At 34.7% G+C, this 19,197-nt stretch overlaps 2 protein-coding genes across 2 annotated transcripts; one reads left to right on the top strand and one right to left on the bottom strand.

Moving 5' to 3' along the window:
• Positions 1-416: 416 nt before the first annotated feature.
• ctns (cystinosin, lysosomal cystine transporter) lies at positions 417-9,367 on the bottom strand. Its single transcript, XM_077202719.1, has 10 exons — positions 9,028-9,367; positions 8,871-8,949; positions 8,693-8,780; positions 7,821-7,924; positions 5,187-5,324; positions 5,008-5,107; positions 4,713-4,832; positions 3,447-3,617; positions 1,030-1,147; positions 417-933 (listed from the first exon to the last, which is right to left on the bottom strand). Exons 1-10 carry the CDS (start codon positions 9,089-9,091, stop codon positions 764-766), a joined length of 1,152 nt encoding a protein of 383 aa, XP_077058834.1. The 5' UTR covers positions 9,092-9,367; the 3' UTR covers positions 417-763.
• A 6,857-nt stretch (positions 9,368-16,224) lies between these two features.
• ccl25b (chemokine (C-C motif) ligand 25b) lies at positions 16,225-17,270 on the top strand. Its single transcript, XM_077202718.1, has 4 exons — positions 16,225-16,283; positions 16,420-16,492; positions 16,822-16,939; positions 17,108-17,270. The coding sequence occupies exons 2-4, from the start codon at positions 16,429-16,431 to the stop codon at positions 17,205-17,207; spliced, it is 282 nt and encodes a 93-aa protein (XP_077058833.1). The 5' UTR covers positions 16,225-16,283; positions 16,420-16,428; the 3' UTR covers positions 17,208-17,270.
• Positions 17,271-19,197: the final 1,927 nt, after the last annotated feature.

Below are 19,197 nucleotides of genomic sequence, written 5' to 3'. Positions count from 1 at the left end.
AATGTTTATATGTGAATAAAAGCCTAATTCAATCTGTTCAGAGAATTTGGACTAAACCACTCAATACAGTACATATGGATTAGTTTTTGAACTTTTTTGAGCATAAAAGTGCAGGAACAGAAATCATTCAGATTTCATAAAAAAATATGTTAATTTTGTGTTCAGAAGATGATTGAAGGTCTTACGAGTTTGGAACGACATGAGAGTTTGTAATTAATGACTATCTATATTATTGGTGAGCTATCCCTTTAACCAAGTTGTGTCTTAAAAAGTTGATATCACAAAAATAAAGTCTCCTAACAGGTTTTAATGTACAGTAGCCTGTTAACTGTATGTTCTGCTACTGGGAAACACAGTTAACAGAAAATATTAGAGAAGAACAAAACTTTAGTAACGCCATAGTCAGAATGCAGTACTGAAGATTCGTCTCATGTAGTTTATCTTACTGCCACCAGATGACAGTGTGAAACAAATATAGAAAACCACCAACACAAACCTGCTTATTATATATTTTGTGTATATAATATAATGTCGCATTCGTTGCATTACAATACCAGTTCCAATAGTTAACCTGAGCATCAACTTATTGGAATAAGAAAAATTATTTATAAATATATAGACTAAACCATATGAAACAAGTGCTCTTTTGCTTTCAAGACATATTAAGATACACATTCCCTTTAATAGATGGTTCACACTTTAGATTAGTACAAAAAGACATAAAAATCCATATAAAATCTTCGTGTTATCGCCATGTTCCCAATCATGTTTTAACATCAGTTTGGTGATCATTCTGAGCATCTAAATCATGATACAGTGGCTCTTTGTTTCTATACAGACAATAATGCTGTATCATGAAAACTACGTCAAAGAATATGGAGAACACGCCCAGTCCAAACTTTGTGGGGTCTCCAAATATAAACTTCCATTTATCTGTCAAGGAAACATAAATTAAAACAATTATTTGAGTGCATTCTAACTCCACTGAAGTGTTTCGTATAGGAAATGAAAGTGTTTGTGAGGTCTCACCGTTGTTATAGGCCTGAAGGAACATCTGAATCAAACTGAAACTGCCCCCTGTGAGGTCCAACAGCACATTCCCGATACTCCATCCCTTTGTGCTCTGCCTGCAGTAGTTCATGTACGCCTGAAAAGTCATTCACAATTATTTAAGTGTAAAATATGTTAAGTAAAATATTTTAACCTGTTTTCAATAAAGAATATGCAAAAAAAAAAACATATGGAACCAGGCTTTGTGGAATTGTTTAGAATATCAAGTTGTCAATTTTGTTTTTAATGCAATTGATCCATATTTGAATACACTATATTATATATTTAGAGTATATAGAGTGGAACTATTATGAGCGCTGATTTATTTTATGAATGGGAGGGTGGGAGGTGGAGGGGGGTGGGAGATGGGATGGGTGGGAAGGGAATGTTCAATCACCGATATTTTGTTTTCTACCTGTCTTTTGAATACATCTGTGGATATATGGAGATTTTTAGTTGTTATTATTTAAAACTAGATGTATAACACTGACAAGAGTTGATATTAGAGAGCAAAGCATGCATGATTTTGATAAGGACCTGGACCCTGATAGCCATGGTGAAAAGAGCAGCAAGCAACATGAGAAAGGGCTTGACTCGTGGTGAAGTTTTAATGATGATTATGCAGCCTGACCCCTCCAGTGAGCTGCAGAATGTATTGTTTTCTCCCTCTGACACCACAGACTCAGGAGAGTCAGATCCTGATTTGGATGTGGCACCCTTTTGTTTACTCCATGTAGTTCTGAGAGCTGAGGTGCATGTTTTGATTTTCTCAGACGCATCAAGGTGAGCTCTCTCTCTCTCTCTCTCTCTCTCTCTCTCTCACTCTCACTCTCACTCTCACTCTCACTCTCACTTTAGTTTGCTATTATACTCCATATAACTCCATGTAAAAGCCCTTTTTTGCACAGGGCTATCTAAAGGGTTAATGGTGCCACCTGGTTATCAACATTAAAAATTATAGATTTTACCTCTTCCCAACGGGGAAAACCACCAACAATCAAAAATGCATGATTATATGGTGTCATGGCTTTGCAATCAAAAAATGTGGTTAAGATGTAAGTCAATGGGGCAAAAACAGCCACGAAATGAGGGAGAAAAATTTTAAATCTGATGCTGCACAAAAACTGACAATGCATCAAAACCAATGTTTTTTCTAATCTTTGAGATGTCCAAGAAAAAAAAATCCAGTCCACAATCACATTTTATATTGAAAATAAGTCATTTTGTGTGTTTTTTCGGTCAGGACTGAGGTTGATTAATAGGTTTATGCAAAAAAAAAAATATTGAAAAAAATATTTATCTGATACATTTTTACAGCAGTTTAAAGTAGTGGCTGTTTTCAGCCACGAACATAACTAAAGGGTAGTGAATTTGAACAATGCACAAGGGTAATTCAAAGATCAACAGTATTTAACTTTGCTTCCTATAATTAATTAAATATATATTGTATATATTATTTATAGAAGGCAAAGTTACATAATGTTGATCTTTTAATATACTGTGCGTGTATGTATATATATATATATATATATATATATATATATATAAATTTTGGGTCAAATTTGATTCATAGGGAAAAAAATATATTATAATACATTTCCTATTAATCAAATTTGACCCCAAAAAAATCATATTAGACCTAAAACATGTTATACAAATGATGTTACTCCAATGTACAATCAACTTCTATTGAAATCATACGTTGTACACTTCAGGACACAGATAGCTACACTTTCTTAGGACATTAGAAGCGTTACTTGTATTCTGATTCTTTGGAAACTCTTTCTCAATCTACTGTTACAAGCCACAAGTACAAGCAAGTGTACAATCCTGTTAAAACAATGGGGAAGTGTGAAATCTATGTTTAGCATTGCAGAGAACTGCATCAACATCTACTGCACTGGTCTATAAGTAGCCATCATTTTCAAAGGGACCGTTCACTCAAAACTGCCAAATTCTGTCCTCATTTACCCACACTTATGACATTACAAACTGACATTTTACTATATACAAATCCACCACAGCTCTCAAATTTCTTTCACGCATGTGAATATTCAAACATGATGTCATGCCTGGTTTGATTCTCATGTTTCTCATGACTGAACAAAACACACTGAATGTTTCCAACTGAATGAGATTTGACAGCTACTGTACAATGGAGGATGACGATTTTGAACTGTTGAAGTGTTGTTTTTGGAGTTTGACAGCCCCAGTTCTCATGCACTTTTGTTTGTAAGAACAAAAAAAAACATAAGATATACATCTCCTTTGTATTTCATTAAAAATAAACAAAGTAATTTTTTACAAGACAGTGAGTAAATGATGTCAGAATTTTAATGTGTGGGTGTAGCTTTAAAGCATTTTTGTGCTGTTGTGGTGTGAGATAGGAGTTGTACCTGAGGGATGTACTTGACGAGTGTGACACCCAGTTTAATGTAAGAGAAATAGTACAGATAATCCAGCCAGGAGATCTTCTGTGCCACAGCAACAAACAGGGAGACGAACGCAAAGGTCCAGCCAATCACTAATAACCCAATGGCCACTTTGGAAACCTTTTGCCCACCTCTCTAAATAAAAAATAAAAAGTTTAAGAACGGTTTAAGAAGCAATGCAATTTCACTCTCTTAACTTTTTTATTTAATTGTAATATTTTATAATACAAGAAATGTATTTTTTTTATTTAAAAACTACTCATTTGACTAATTATTACTTGCCATAAATATATTACTATAATGTATATACTATACTATATGTTTTAGAAAGAAGACTGCATTTATCTGATTAAAAAGATTCTGCAAAAACAATAATATGTGAAATATTATAACAACTTTTCCTTTTTAATGTTTTAAAATGTCATTTATTCCTGTAAAATTTTCAGCCTCATTACTCCAGTCTTCAGTGTCACATGATCCTTCAGAAATCATTCGAATATGCTGATCTGCTGCTCAAGAAACATTTATTATTATTATCAATGTTGAAAACATATGTGCTTCCAAATAATTTTTTTGAGAAAAATGTGACAACATTTTTCAGGATTCGTTGATAAATAGAAAGTTCAAAAGAAGAACATTTATTTACAATATATATTTTTTGTATAATGTAAAAATATGTATTGTCATTTCTGAGTTAAGTGCATCCTTGCTAAATAAAATAATTACCTTTTTGAAAAAAAGACTGACCCCAAACTTTAAGCTTTCAGATAGATGTGTTGTGGCCGAAATAGCAAGCAAGAGGCGAACAAGACTATGCATGCAAAAATAAATAATTAAATAATTTATACAAAAATGTTTTGCACGTGTGCTCTCACACATTCTTTTGGTCAGAACCCAGCAGACGGCAAGCAAAACATAACATGGAAGATGTCCAGGTGTTTTCCCGTTACAGTCAACACTGAGCGAACTTTGTTTTGACGTTTGAGTTCCAGAGGAATTGATGTTACTGTTACACCTGGGTTCGGGATTCAGTTTAAAGCCCGAGCAGACCTCTAATGTGTGTGTGTGTGTGTGTGTGTGTGTGTGTGTGTGTGTGTGTGTGTGTGTGTGTGTGTGTGTGTGTGTGTGTGTGTGTGTGTGTGTGTGTGTGTGTGTGTGTGTGTGTGTGTGTGTGTGTAAAATAATCTATTGGTAATATTAAAAATTTCACATTAGTGTTTCAATGTTTACCTCATAGATGGCACACTGGCAAATATAGACGAGAGTGAGAACTACTGCATGGAGACTGAAGAAGACGTCATTGGCATCGACAGGAATGACTCCATTCGGATCTTTCTTCAAGAACTCCTCCTGTAGATGCACCATTTGTCATCTCCATTAAAAAACTGCTAGTAAACAATCAGACAATAGCTAAAGACAGTATACTGCTTTAGTACAACTAGCACTAAATTAGAACTTTTTAACATTAAGCGTGTAACTTTTTTCAAATAAATTTGACAAACTGAAAGCTGTCAATTGCATGCACCTGTATATAAGTCACCCAGAATAGGCCAACGTTGAACACACTGTAAGCAATGAATCCAGTCAAGTTGAGAGCGAGGAAATCAAAATTGAGGCCTACCACACTGCATGAAACAAACACACACGTTATTCATCATATTTTCATTCAGTCTGAATCCTTGAATCTCAAAGATAATATTGTACCTCCGTCGTTTCCAGTTCTCAAACGCCTGTGGGTAGAACGACACGGACCAGGCCAGGAAGTAGATCCAGCCAATGATTTGGTTGATGATGAAAAGGACGTTGCTTCTGACAATCAAGAATCTGATTCGTGTTTCAAAGCTGGAAAAAGAGAACCCCCGCTAGCCGTTATTTTCTTAACGCACATCTAAAATAATTCAACTTATGCTTTTATTTATCAATGTAGTAAAGCCAAAACAAATAATCAAAATATTATCTGGAAAATATCTAGTGCCCATATTATGCTTTTGCAGATATTTCCTTTCATGTAGTGTGTATTATAGCTGTTTGTAAATGCAAAAGGTCTGCAAAGTTTTAAAGATCACAATAAATGGAGTTATGCAGTCATGCTCTTCCAAAGGAGTTGATTATGGTAAAACTAAGGCCATCGCTACTGTTGTATCAATGTGTGCATTTTGTTTTCAACATACGCTGTAAGCAGTAGACCAATCATAACAAACTGGCCCGTCTGGCCAATCAGAGCAGAATAGGCTGTCAGAAAGGAGGAGTTTATAGAGACTGAAACCTAGAGTTTCTCTTAGAGAGTGTTGTGTTACAAATTTATTGAAATGTTTAATTGAGCTTCCAATACTATAGTATTTTAACTGAGAAAGTTGCACCCTGTTTTTTCCATTTTTAGGCATAGATGATAACTCAAGAACAGCTGGGCTTTGTTTCTCTTTGATAATGCAGGTCTGAGGAATCTCCGGGAACAGGATTTTATTTACCTACTTTGTTTTTAGAGGCTCTGAGTTACACTGTTATGCTGATCTCTATCTCTATGTAAAATCCCTCCCCCTTGAAAGGTATAAAACACTGTGTTTAGCTATTGAGTGTAGACTTGGATAAGATTTTGGACGAAGCAGACTACAGCAAATAAAGAATCCTGCTTAAAAGATACAACACCGAGTCTCCTGGTCTTCGCTTCTGAGTTCCTAAACTTTAGAAGAAAGTTGTTCACAACAAGAGAAACCTGGCTAGAGTTTTTGACATTCGATGCATGTAAACCTATTGTAGGAGACTTCCAAAACAAAATTAGGAAATATAGCAGTTTATAGTTTTGAATTAGAATATTATAGAAACTTTTTTCATTTTAATGTAAATTTATTTGTAAATTTAACGAAATCTATGTTTGTCGATGACCTTTTTTTCTATGACTGAGACGATGACAAGGCGACACTTATGCCAATAAATGATAACTGTGACAATGTCAACAGGGATTATTATTGACGAAAAAGACGAGACTAAAATGTAATAAAATAAAAACTTTACCGAAATCTCTCTTTGTTTTTTTTAAAAATATTACAGACTGGGTATTGTTTATAGAAAAACATAAATATCCCAATGTGGTGAAAATCAAGTTTTTAATGTTGTTTATATGTCTATGTGGTGTTTTTAATGTGCTTTAAGACAAACCATGTACAAATAGAGGAGACTTTAATGTAATTCGTAATTACTATTAGGAATTTCACCGTTTTATTTTTTGAGAGAAGTTTCTAGTTTTGCCTGTTTTTATAATGTAGAGAGTGTGTAAATTCATATGTGACCCTGGACCACAAAACCAGTCACGTGGGTCAATTTTTTGAAATTGAGATTTATACAGTACATCATCTGAAAGCTGAATAAATAAGCTTTCCATTGATGTATGGTTTGTTATGATAGGACGATATTTTGTCGAGATACAACTATTTGAAAGCCTGGAATCTGAGGGTGCAAAAAAATCTAAACATTGAGAAAATCGCCTTTAAAGTTGTCCATTTATGTTCGCGATTGTGCTGCATTCACTCAGAAAAATAAATGTACAAAATATCTTCATGGAACGTGATCTTTACTTAATATCCTAATGTTGTTTGGCATAATTTTGACCCATATAATGTAGTGTTGGCCATTGCCACAAATATACCCGTGTGACATGTGTTTGGTTTTTGTAATCCAGGTTCACATATGATAAATAGCCAACAATAAATCAGGAAACTACTAGATGAGGTCAAACAAACCATGCGTATGAGTCGACATTCTCTTGATTTGTGCTTATAGATGAAATCATTTTGATGAAATGTGAAAATAAATTTCTTAAAAGACAACAATAGTTGTGATTAAAACTGAGCAAAACAAGTAGTCGACAAAAACAGGACTAGATTCACTAAATATGAGAAAAACTTTTTAAAAAAAGTACATTCGGCACAGGACTAAGTCTAAATTAAAAAACATCTGACAAAATTAACACTACATAGCACTTTAAACACTAAATACAGTTCACCTATTAGACAATGGCACGCAAACACCATTCCGAAATCCCCTGAATTAAGGAACTAAATAAATAAATAGAACTGGTGCTTGAAAGGTGCTGATGCAAATGTCTCTAAATCTGGCTATAACCCATCCACTCGTGTTGCTTCATACTGTAACTGACAGCAATAAATAACATTATTGGAAAAATGAAAACTTTATAAAGAATGCCCATGTGTTGAACAAAATGTAGGCTGAAGAGTTCTTGAGAAACCAATAGGAAGCAGTAGGAGAAGATCACTTGTTTCATTTACATCCAGTGCTATGTTAAATTGGTGACAGATTAAGGGAATTTAGCTTACAACACACCTTTTTATGCGAGTGTCATTGCTGTAGAGGTAAGCGGTCAACTGACCAACCCCTTTTGACTGCACTTCAAAAGATACAGACGTGTTTCCTGCTGGCACAACAACCTGTGCGAGATGACAAGACAAACATAGATTCAATTGTTTTAGTTAATGTGATTATTCACGTAGAAATAAGATTGAAAAATACAGGATTATTAGATTATGATTGAATGGATGGATTGGATATGGAAGGCACAGACAAAGAGATTTTTATACTGAAAATTACTTTATGTTATGACATATATGATGCCTAATAATATAAATCTAAAGATGTAATAAAAAAAAGCTCCAATCCAGAATTTTACATATTCTGTATAAAAGAAGGCGACAACATTTAATATGCAGTAGAAAACCAACTTTACTGTTTTACGTGAATTGGCACAAAAAAATATGGAAGCTCGTTTCTGCCATGGAATAAACTTTTTATCTCACAATTCAGATTTTTTTTTTTTTTTTTTTTTTAGAATTGGAAGTTATAAACTTGTAATTGCGAGTCATAAAGTCTAATTTTGAGGGGAAATGTCGTCTCACAATTCTGAAATTTTGTTAGAACTGCGAGTTTATATCTTGCAATTTTGAGCAAAAAGGTCAGAATTGCAAGATAAAAATGTCACAATTACCTTTTTAATTTTTTTATTCAGTGATGGAAACAGGCTTCCATAGAAAACAGTATTTTGCTTGAACATGGACAAAAATAAACGATTAACTAAAATAATTTACTAGTTCCTGAGTGAACTGTTATAAAATAATCTTTGTATTCAACAGCAAACTTTGAATATAATTAAAACAGAAAGGTAATTTGTATTAAAATATGATAGAAAAAAGTGCACATACCTCATCAGGCAGTTGAATTATTGAAGAGACATTTTTTGATGAATATGTGATATTGAAATAAACGGTTACAGATCTGTTTAACGATGAACTGAAAATGCAAACACATGAGAAGCCACATTTAAATTATTTCCCAAAACACATCTTCTCGGTGATATTAGAGTGAATACACAAATCATACCTTAGTGTTATGTTGATGTTTTCAGAAGATTTTTCCTGTAGATTCACTATTGCTGGCGCTTTGATGGTCACGTCTGCATCTGTAAATAAAGTGATAATAACTTCTTTGTTTCCCCTAGTGTAATATCTTATTTTTGTGTTTAAAACATTATACTCACCATCAAACGCCGTATGCGCACAGACAGAAAGCGTTAGGAGAAAAAATAATACAGTGTGTATCATCTTGACATTGCTTTTATAATCTTACAAGAGTGTAATTATTACTGTTCAGTCATGCGCTCTAATTAAATGTAAAGCGTAAATAATTTTAGCACGTCCAGTAGTGTTTGAAAGACACACCTCAGATTAACTACATATCATCAACCGTCAGTCAGTCGATGAGTTAGTCATACAGTAGCAGCTACATATAAAACAATGAGCGCAAACTCAACCACAGGAGGAAACTGTTTATCTGTAGTTCCGCGTGCGACATGTTGGATCACATGACTCGGGTCAGCTGACTGTGGGTCGCCTCGTCACCTGTATCCAGGTTTCCTACAGCTTGTTTGGATAAAAATAGGATCTCTTTATTTTCGGTTCTTGAGGTTGAGGTTAATGAAAAGTCATTTTGCGTAGAGGAGCCGGAACAACAATGCGTTTTGTTGTTTCTCTCAAAGATGTTGTAGAGATTTTAGTTTCCTCTTGAACATACGTGTTGATATTACCTGAAAATGACACACTAACTTTTTGTAAATTTTATATTGAACAATGTGATTTAATTTGCTACATTTCATGCGCATAAAAACAAATTTAGCAAAGAATTCTTTGTGGCAAATGATATTCTTATATGATTCGTTATTTAAAGTTCCCCAATACTTTTTAAAATATTACCTTTCATGCAATGTGTAAAATAGCTGTTTGTGAATGTTAACAATTTGCAAAGTTGTGAAGCCGAAAGTGCACGATAAATAAAATGAACCGAAACTGAATGAAATAAAACTGAACCACCTAAACGAGTCATCGGGAATTGGAATCCCACTTCCGTTACGGCTACACGTCACTGGGTAACACATTTGCCTAATGCCTGTCTACGGTCTTCATTGGCTGCCGGCGAACAACATCTACTTTGTCCCGCCCTCAAACGTTGTAGCTAGGTGCTGGTTCGTGTTGAGTACATGTCGAGAAGACGCTGTTTTCTGCTCTGCAAAAGTTAAATTCTCTTTGTAAACACATCCAAGTGATGTGTGGTTAATGATCACAGCGATACAACAGCAGTACAACCTTTTGACAATTGCTTCTCAAATCTCTGTGAGGTCTAAATGGTATTTACAAATTTTTATCCATTAAAGATGGGACAGCACTTTATTTGGACCAACTCCTTAGAAACACAATGTTAATTAATTATTGATGTATATATTTTCTACCAGGTGTTCAAAATACGTAGTTTTGTGTTTTATATTTTGTAGGTCTCCAGCTAACCGGCTAACTCACATTATTACTGTCTTACTGAAATACATGTACTTCTGCAAATCAGCTGTGGGGCACGATTACCTAAAATGGTGCCCATTAATGCAGATTGTCTTTTATTCGCTTTCGAAAGGGAACTCGCGCTGCATCCCCTAAAGGGCACTATGTCACCACTGGTGCGACCGTAAGGGCACCTGTGAAATACGCCATTCTCTTTCTTGTCTTTAGGAGACTGTTTTTTGTACATGAGTGAGGAGCACATGCGTTTAGCCTAGATAGCATGTGTTTCAATTAATGAGATGCTAAATAAAATTTTGGCTTTACTAAGATTTTCCCAATACATAAGCAAAAATAATCTTGGTGTCCCCAATGATTCCTAGTCTTTAAGACAATAAAGCCTTTAAATGTGGCAAATTCGTAAATACGACTTCAAAAGTGGGAAGTAGGAAATTTCCAATAGCATGCACTCAAAAAATTAACTTTTGCCTGTTGTTAAATTTAATTAATTAAAATAAGCAAGAGTAACACAATTGTTTAATATTTTGTCACAACTTAATTTAATTGTGTTCAATCAACCTAATATATTTAAAACTGAAGTTTACTTAATTAATTTGTGAGAAAACTACATGAATCATTTTTGTTGACAACTAACTGGGCAGTGGATCTGTAGTTCCCAGCATGCTTTGTAAGGGACTGCATTAGGAGGGTAAATTTAGGGATTAAAGTGTTATTTTATGTGTTTTTCTTTAAATGGAAAGATGTTGTTAGTTAATGTTAATGTTTAATAATCAGTAATGTTCGAAACTTAGAAGACTTTCTGTAATGTTTTTGAATTTTGTGGTTACCATTATGCAGAAGAGTGATGAATGTGTTTAGTTTAGGGCTGTGGGCACTCAATATACATTTACATTTATTCATTTAGCTGACGCTTTTATCCAAAGAGACTTATAATTGCTATATATGTCAGAGGTCGCACGCCTCTGGAGCAACTAGGGGTTAGGGTTAGGGTTAAGTGTCTTGCTCAGGGACACATTGGTGTCTCACAGTGGATTTGAACCTGGGTCTCTCACACTAAAGGCATGTGTCTTATTCATTGCGCCATCACCACCAATATACCCTATACATGCATTAAACCTCATTTGCAGACCTGCATAAGTAATATTCAATATTCAGGTTTTAATTCAACTGAACACTAGTAGCTCCTATCATTGGAAATAACTGTAGAGTCAAATTAGCCAAAATTATAATGTTGGTGATTTTAGGCAGGGCAAAAATTAAATTTAGTCAACCTGACAAAACTTTATCTAGCAGGAATGACTAAATAAAATTAAGTTCAAACAACAAGATTACAACAAATAATTTCAAACAAATTAGATTTTGTTGGAAAAATCTAATTCATTTTTGTGGAAAAGCTTTCCTTAATTTAATTAAGTTCGTTCAACAGCTTTGCAGTGGTCTGGTGGTACAGGTCGTAGCTCTCAGAAAATTACAAATTTTTGTAATTACAAGTTCCTAAAACACGTGAAGGCTTTTTTTATGGGGGTAGAATTGTTGCATTATTCCAAATAAATCGAGTATGATCCACAAATAAATGTAAAGAGATTCACAAAAATATATCAAATTCAGAAATAAATAGATTAAGATCCACAAATAAATGTGAAGAGTTTCACAAAGAATTATAAAACTCACAAATAAATAGAATGAGATTTGCAAATAAAAAATATATTTACAAATGTTGTTGATACCACAAACACAACTTGGCCTGGCATTTATTTGTCAACCGTTTTTTGAGCATTTGTGAATCGGTTCCTGTGCATTTGTAAATCCCCTCATTCATTTTTGAATTTTGAAACACTTCTAGCATCAATGTTCAGACAAATCCACAAATAAGTGGACTCCACCCACCCTTTACCTAAGCCAATCAGATCACGGCCACATTGAGCTCACCAATCGTAGCACGTTCTCGCTACAACCAATCACGTTAGGCTTTATCTACAAACAGAGTGGTCTTGCCCTGAAATAGCTTTGCTTGTTCATCTGCATTGGCTCAAATAGGAAGTGTAAGGCTATAAGGCCCATAATATTGCTTCAGTAAAATATGTTTAAAATTTGGATTTCGTTAGAGTTAGACAATTAGACTGTGTATCAAGCAAAGACACATTTTTATGAGCCTTTGAAAATGCCAGAGAAACCACGCTTATGTTATGGGATACGTGATTTTGTGTAATATTGGGGAAATTACTGTCCCAACAGCTTTTCCCACTTCTTCAGTCAAGTTTTAAATAGCAGGTCCGTGGATCTAATGATTAAATATATATGCATTTAAAAGTGAAATGCCCAGCAGACAAGTGATTTGAATTTATCCGTTAAAACGCTTGATCACATAAATAATATTTCATATGAATCAGACTTAATAATATTGTATTGTATAAGTTACTTAGGCCTACAACATCCAATATAAATGCAAATATGTATTTTTTCAGCATTGCATTATCCACTCAAAACCCCAGTAGCCACGCTGTTACATCTTCAATGATGGTCATTTGGGCTGATATTTTGTCTTCTGCATAATATTTATGTCCTATAGCTAGCTATTTGTCACAACGATTTGTCCTTTAAAAGACAAAATCATACGTTTTGTAATTTATTACATCGTGTCTACCCCGTGCGAGGCTTTCTACATTGGACAAAGGAGCAAATGTGCAAATGATCCTCCGTATAGTTGTAGTAGCCGCTACTTCAGAACAAGAACGGGGGTCCGTTTACTATCAGTGAATCATCGTGTCGCGCTGCGCCGCGTCCAGTAGACAGTATCACGAATTATGAATTTTCATGTAGCCAGTCAATAATGAAGATTATACGTTATACCCTATTCTCACGCTCTCACGCCACGTCCCCGATTTCTCACGCTGAAGTGTCAACCCGTTCGGTCAAATGCCTGAAAGATGAGTTTATCTATATATCTACCTGTTGGGCCACTCGTGATCGACTAGTTATACTGCAAATTAGTTAAAATATCCCGTAATCTATCTAGAGCGAGCGTGCATGCGAGACAGATATTGTGCTTCAAACCGCGCGCGTGCACGACAGAGACGTAAGCGAGCGAGAGACCTTGCTGCTTTGTCTGCACGTCGACGCTAGAAGTGTTTCAAAATCCACAAATGCGTGAGGGGATCTACAAATGCACAGGAACCGATTCACAAATGCAAAAAAAAAAAAAAACGGTTCACAAATAAATGCCAGGCCGAGTTGTGTTTGTGGTATCAACAACATTTGTAAATATATTTTTTATTTGCAAATCTCATTCTATTTATTTGTGAGTTTTATAATTCTTTGTGAAACTCTTTACATTTATTTGTGGATCTTAATCTATTTATTTCTGAATTTGATATATTTTTGTGAATCTCTTTACATTTATTTGTGGATCATAATCTATTTATTTGGAATAATGCAACAATTCTACCCCCATATTTTTGCATATCAGAATTAATACGGTTATTACGACATGGCGTAAACACACTTTTGTTAACACTTTTTACACTTATTCAACCCCCATTGCAAATCAGGTTTATTGGCAAAATGTACAAATATGATCATACCGGTGTGATTAGAACAGTCAGTGCATCACGTGATTAGAACAGTCAGTGCATCACGTGATCAACTGCCAAATTCAAATGTGCTTTTTCTAGCGCGGAGTCAGAGAGACGGACTGCGCTTGTCATATATCACAACTATTCAGTGTTTTCAGTCTATTCAGTGTTTAATGTTTATTTTAAGTTTCAGACATTTAAATTCACATAAGTACTAAAAAACAAAGCATTTAGAGTTTTTAAAATACACACTGATGTCTATGGAAGCGGCAATAATAATTTGTCACAAGCAATGACGCGTCACCATGGAAAGATATATTCATTGAGGTATCAGGAAATCCTAGGAGAAAACGTCATGTCGTCAGTGAGGAAGCTGAAGCTCTGGCATCATTTGACCTTCCAACAAGGCTTTGTTGCAGAAGAAGTCCTGGAATATTCTACAGTGGCCATCACAGTCACCTGACTTGAACCCCATAGAAAATATCTGGTGGGATTTGAAGAAGGCGAATATTACTGAACTGGAGGTAAGAAGCTGGTGTCTGATTATTATACATCTTGTTTGTAGCAGGTCATAACAGCAAAAGGATGTTATAAGTACTAAAGATGCTTGCCATGCAGGGGTTGAATATTTTTGAGGTTGCAGAAGTCATTAAAAGTTGCATTTTCTGTTGAATTTGGGGAAACCACTTTAAACATGTTGTATTGAGCTATTTCAATTACTTTTGTTTGATATGTTCATTGCAAACAGCTGTAAATCTGTAAATGTTGCCACTAAACCTGATTTGCAATGTGGGTTAATTTCGATTACTGTATGTAGCCTACATATAAATATCTATGCTTATTTCATTGACTGCATTTCATTCTTGAAGAATTAGTCATGCAGAGGACTAAAGAGTCCAAGAACAGAAATCGAACAAGAATAAGCCAATAGTATAAATTATACGCACTACTTACACTCTCAGCAGGCAAAAAGAATATGGGATGTTCACTGCTATGTGGGAGAGTGGAGTAAGATGTTTAAGTTGTCATAAATTCTACTGCAAGCCTCAGAAAAAAAGAGAGATGAAATCAAGAACATCTGTAACATAGGGCTAAAGAAATATGACTTCATAAAAACGTAGTTAGGGGGAAGGTGGCATGTCATAAATAAATAAAACATGTGCATATCCTTTTTTTCAGTGTAGTATAATAGCATATTTATGCAGAAACATTGTCAGAATGTTCTTGTGACAAAACAATAAAAATGTTTACAAAGAGTTTTACAAAATCAATCAAAACAACAGTTCTCCATATGGGACTAATTAACATTCCAGACATCGGTGTTGCCGGGTGGTCCCCAAAGAGGCTGAAGTGTCTTCTAAGTTTGAGGGGAACAAAAACTCAATATTCTCATATTCAGATGTAGAGATCTCTTAAATAGTGGTGAATCTGACCCTCACTTTATTACCCTCAAGCCTTTTTTTCTGGTTTAATTAATGGTCATAAACGTCTGTAACAAGTAAGATGCATCAATTCAAAGATGAGATTCTCATGTCCTGCATGGTTAAATGTTTGTTAAGTTGTTTATTAACAACAAAAGGAATTCCCCAAAAGCAGCAGTGAGATTTTGGCACACTATGAATTATCGTCAGTTTTACTGGCAAAGACCTGCACGATATCACTGGCTGCTATGTGCCTGTCACTAAACCATCTCCTTTAAGAAACACAAGTCTGCAGTTTAGGTCAGATTAAGGCCAGGTCAGGGCCAAGATGCACAATGATTGGTTATCATTGTTGAGACACACATAAGGGAGGAAGAGATAATGTGACATAAATACACAACATCCACTGCTGGACCTTTTCAAAAGCATGATCAATTTAGGGGAATCTTGTTGCACAATATTACATTTCATCTGAATTTTTTTTTTTTCTGTTTTATTGGCACACAGACCATATAAAGTTCTAAAGCAGATCTGCTTATGTTTAAGGGGACAATTATTTGGCAAAGATGTTATATTGTGCAATAATGGCAGGGGCGAGAAATGGGGGCTGTAAAAAAGCTCCAGACTCCCAGCGGTTCCCTCACGCTAAAACATCTCCCTACTGACCAAATATAGAGGTTCAAGATATTAGAGATATCGCTTCAGGTATCCTGTTTATGATTGTATACAGGAACTCTTAAGTCAATTGCGATTTGTTAAAACAATACCTAAAGTCAATCAACAGGATTCACTTTTTGAACAGCGTCTAATGCAGAATGTAAAATCTAGGCAAAATGTGACAGGGGGCGTGGCAAAGGATCAGGTTTTGTTGCTATAAAACGTGTTAACTAAACAGAGGAGGAGATAAAATCCGCTTTAGCCGTGAAGAAAAACATTATTCTTCTGAGAACCTCTGAGGTAAAGATGAGACATGCGGTCTAGCTATTATTCAGCACATTAGAGCCTCATGTTATTTATTATATACATTGTCTGGTGGGTGCACATAATGAAATGAAAACTGCTTATGCTAACATTTTCTTGTCTTTTCTTGCAGCATTCAACCATGAAGTTTCAAATCCTGGTTTTTCTCCTGCTGTTGGCTTGCATGTATCCCAGCGTGGCACAAGGTAAGAATTTATTAATAAAGTGAGATCACTTCAATCATCCATCGATAATGAGATATTAATTTATTAATATTAAATATACAGTTAAATATTTACAAATAACTCAGTTTCTGAAACATTTCAGCTTTTTTATACAAGGGTTTAACTGGAAATAAAAAATGATAAATGAAGAAAGAGTGATGAAATGAGCTTTTTCATAAATAGTTACACTGGGGAAAAAAATAGAATGGTAACTAAATTAACTGTTTTTATAAGCCAAGAATATTATTTAGAATCAAACTTAATGCAAACTTAGCTTAATATAGATATATTTAATTTTGATTTATTCTCAGGTTCCTATGAAAACTGCTGTTTGAAGTACATTGTAGGCGTGAGGAAGTCCATGAGAAGAAATATAAAGAGTTACAGAGTGCAGGAAACAGATGGAGGATGTAACATTCGTGCTATTGTGTGAGTATTATAAATCAAGCCAATAAAACACAAACACTTGGAAAGCTGGAATTCATGGTTCCAGTAACACTGGCTTGTCTTATGCAGCTTATTACACATCAATTTAACAGCCACGGTTAAAGAGATATGTATGTCTTTTTGATTTTTCTTTATCTGGTCTCCAAACAGTTTAAAGCTGAAAAGAAAGACGCTCTGTGCTGATCCAAGACAACAGTGGGTGCAACAACTCATGCAGCAAATAGATAAGAAAAACACAGGCACTATGTAATGTACGAGTTTCTGAGACAGATTTGATCACGCCACTGCAGACAAACTGTTGTATTTTTAACCATTTTTTTTTACAAAAAAAAAAAATGTGTATTAGATCGATACACTATAATGTGTAGTTTATAACACCATCACTCCTGCTGATTCATATATTTTTTACATCAGACTGAATTACTATCTTCATGCCGAGGTTCATAATGAACTGTATTGGTTTGCTTCTGTTCAATGTATTAGAACAATATGAATGTACGAACTGTGAATTGTTTCCATTCTCCACAATGAATCCTTTTATACTTTGTATATATTTTTATCTCTTTTTTGATGTTTTAGTCGAAGATACATGTAACCTGTGAACTGCATAACCTATATCTGTATCTCTCTGTGTGTGTGTGTGTGTGTGTGTGTGTGTGTGTGTGTGTGTGTGTGTGTGTGTGTGTGTGTGTGTGTGTGTGTGTGTGTGTGTGTGTGTGTGTGTGTGTGTGTGTGTGTGTGTGTGTGTGTGTGTCTGTGTGTCTGTGTGTGTGTGTGTGCGTGTGCGTTTGCGTGTGCTTGGGTGGGTAAGAGGGCATTCAGTACATAATAAAGTGGTCCTATTGTATATTTAAATTGGCATGTCTTTTTATTTCTTGTGCAATATTCTGTTATATTTCTATAACAATAATCTAGCATCTAATATCAATAATAAACTAAATAAATTATATATATATATATATATATATATATATATATATATATATATTAGTTTATTTTGAAAAACCAAAAATTGAGACACTGCTTAATTTACCCTTTAAATTAAATATTAATTTCTTAATGAGAAAAGCTTGGTTTGCCTTTCAGGGTCTCAGCCTTTCTAAGAAAATGCTCTTATTTTCCAGCTGGTTCCATGCCACTGAGCATGTGTTTGTTCTTGCTTAAGATGTTTTTGATTGATTTAGGCCATTCTTATCTCTGTATCTTTCAAATGCCAAAGTATCACATTGAGGTGTGACAGGTGATGCCTAAACTTGCTGAGGTGGGATAAGTTATGTTGCATGCCAAATAACTCCAATTCAAATACTCTGGATTTAAACCTGTCATCGCATCCATTTAATCTTGCTGTGTGGGCAAAAGCCTTATTTGTTCAAACAAAATTAATTTCATCTTTATTCAAGGATACTACACTCTTAAAAATAATGGTTCTGTATTGTCTTGGTTGCATGGAACCTTTCATTTGTACCACAGGTTCTTTGTAGTGGAGAAATAAAGTTCTTCACACAAGGGAAAACATTTTTTTCTTTTAAAAACTGATCACTGAAAGGTTCTTTGAAGAGCCCAAAAGGGTTCTTCTATAGAATTGCTGTGAAAACGAGCCTACCTTTTTTTTTTTAAGTATTTAACTCTTTCCCTGCCAGTGTTTTTGAAAAAAGATGCCACAAACGTTTTCATGGCCCCCAGAATATTTTGCTGTATAAATCTGTATAAATTGGCGTATATCAAGAGAAAGAACAGATCATCTAGACCCTGCTTTTAAATGAACAAACAAAGGTTTTATTCTAGATTTATGCATTCTTAATTTTTATCAACATTTGAATTTGGGTAAGTTTCATTAAAAAAGCAACATTTCAAGCAAAAAGCAGAGAAAATTGCGTTTTTGAAAACAATGTTCAAAACATAGATAGAGTAGATCGAGTCCATCACCCCAATTATCTTCACAGCTTGTCTTGGGTCGACATTTCATTCAGTAACGTTAGGCAGTTTTGTGTTATTTTTCCTATGCATCTGCTTATGGTTAATGCTGGTTTCTGTTTCTTCGCCAATGTTTTTATCAGGAAATTCAGAGGTCTTACAAACAAGTGTGAGTAATGAAAGAAATTTTCATTTTTGGGAAAATCAGAGGTCGCTTTAACTGAAAAATGTTCCTCACTGAGAAAAAAATTTAGCAGTGACGGAAAAATCTGAAAGACAAGCCGTCCTGCTCCAGCCGATTGACTGTCCTGCACAGTTCATCTCCA

The sequence above is a fragment of the Siphateles boraxobius genome, unplaced genomic scaffold (genome assembly GCF_051911475.1).
Source record: "Siphateles boraxobius isolate OS27281-9 unplaced genomic scaffold, OSU_SipBor_1 5, whole genome shotgun sequence".
Lineage (NCBI taxonomy): Eukaryota > Metazoa > Chordata > Actinopteri > Cypriniformes > Leuciscidae > Siphateles > Siphateles boraxobius.
The sequence above is the reverse complement of the archived record's forward strand: the minus strand, read 5'-3'. Positions and strand labels throughout refer to the sequence as shown.

Coding starts and splice junctions, on each gene's coding strand:
- ctns (XM_077202719.1), bottom strand. CDS start 9,091: ATGATACACACTGTATTATTTTTTCTCCTAACGCTTTCTGTCTGTGCG. Junction 4,833..5,007: donor TCTGGGTGACTTATATACAG/GTGCATGCAATT, acceptor GTGCATCTACAG/GAGGAGTTCTTGAAGAAAGA. Junction 934..1,029: donor CCTTCAGGCCTATAACAACG/GTGAGACCTCAC, acceptor TTTCCTTGACAG/ATAAATGGAAGTTTATATTT.
- ccl25b (XM_077202718.1), top strand. CDS start 16,429: ATGAAGTTTCAAATCCTGGTTTTTCTCCTGCTGTTGGCTTGCATGTAT. Junction 16,493..16,821: donor GTATCCCAGCGTGGCACAAG/GTAAGAATTTAT, acceptor ATTTATTCTCAG/GTTCCTATGAAAACTGCTGT. Junction 16,940..17,107: donor TGTAACATTCGTGCTATTGT/GTGAGTATTATA, acceptor GTCTCCAAACAG/TTTAAAGCTGAAAAGAAAGA.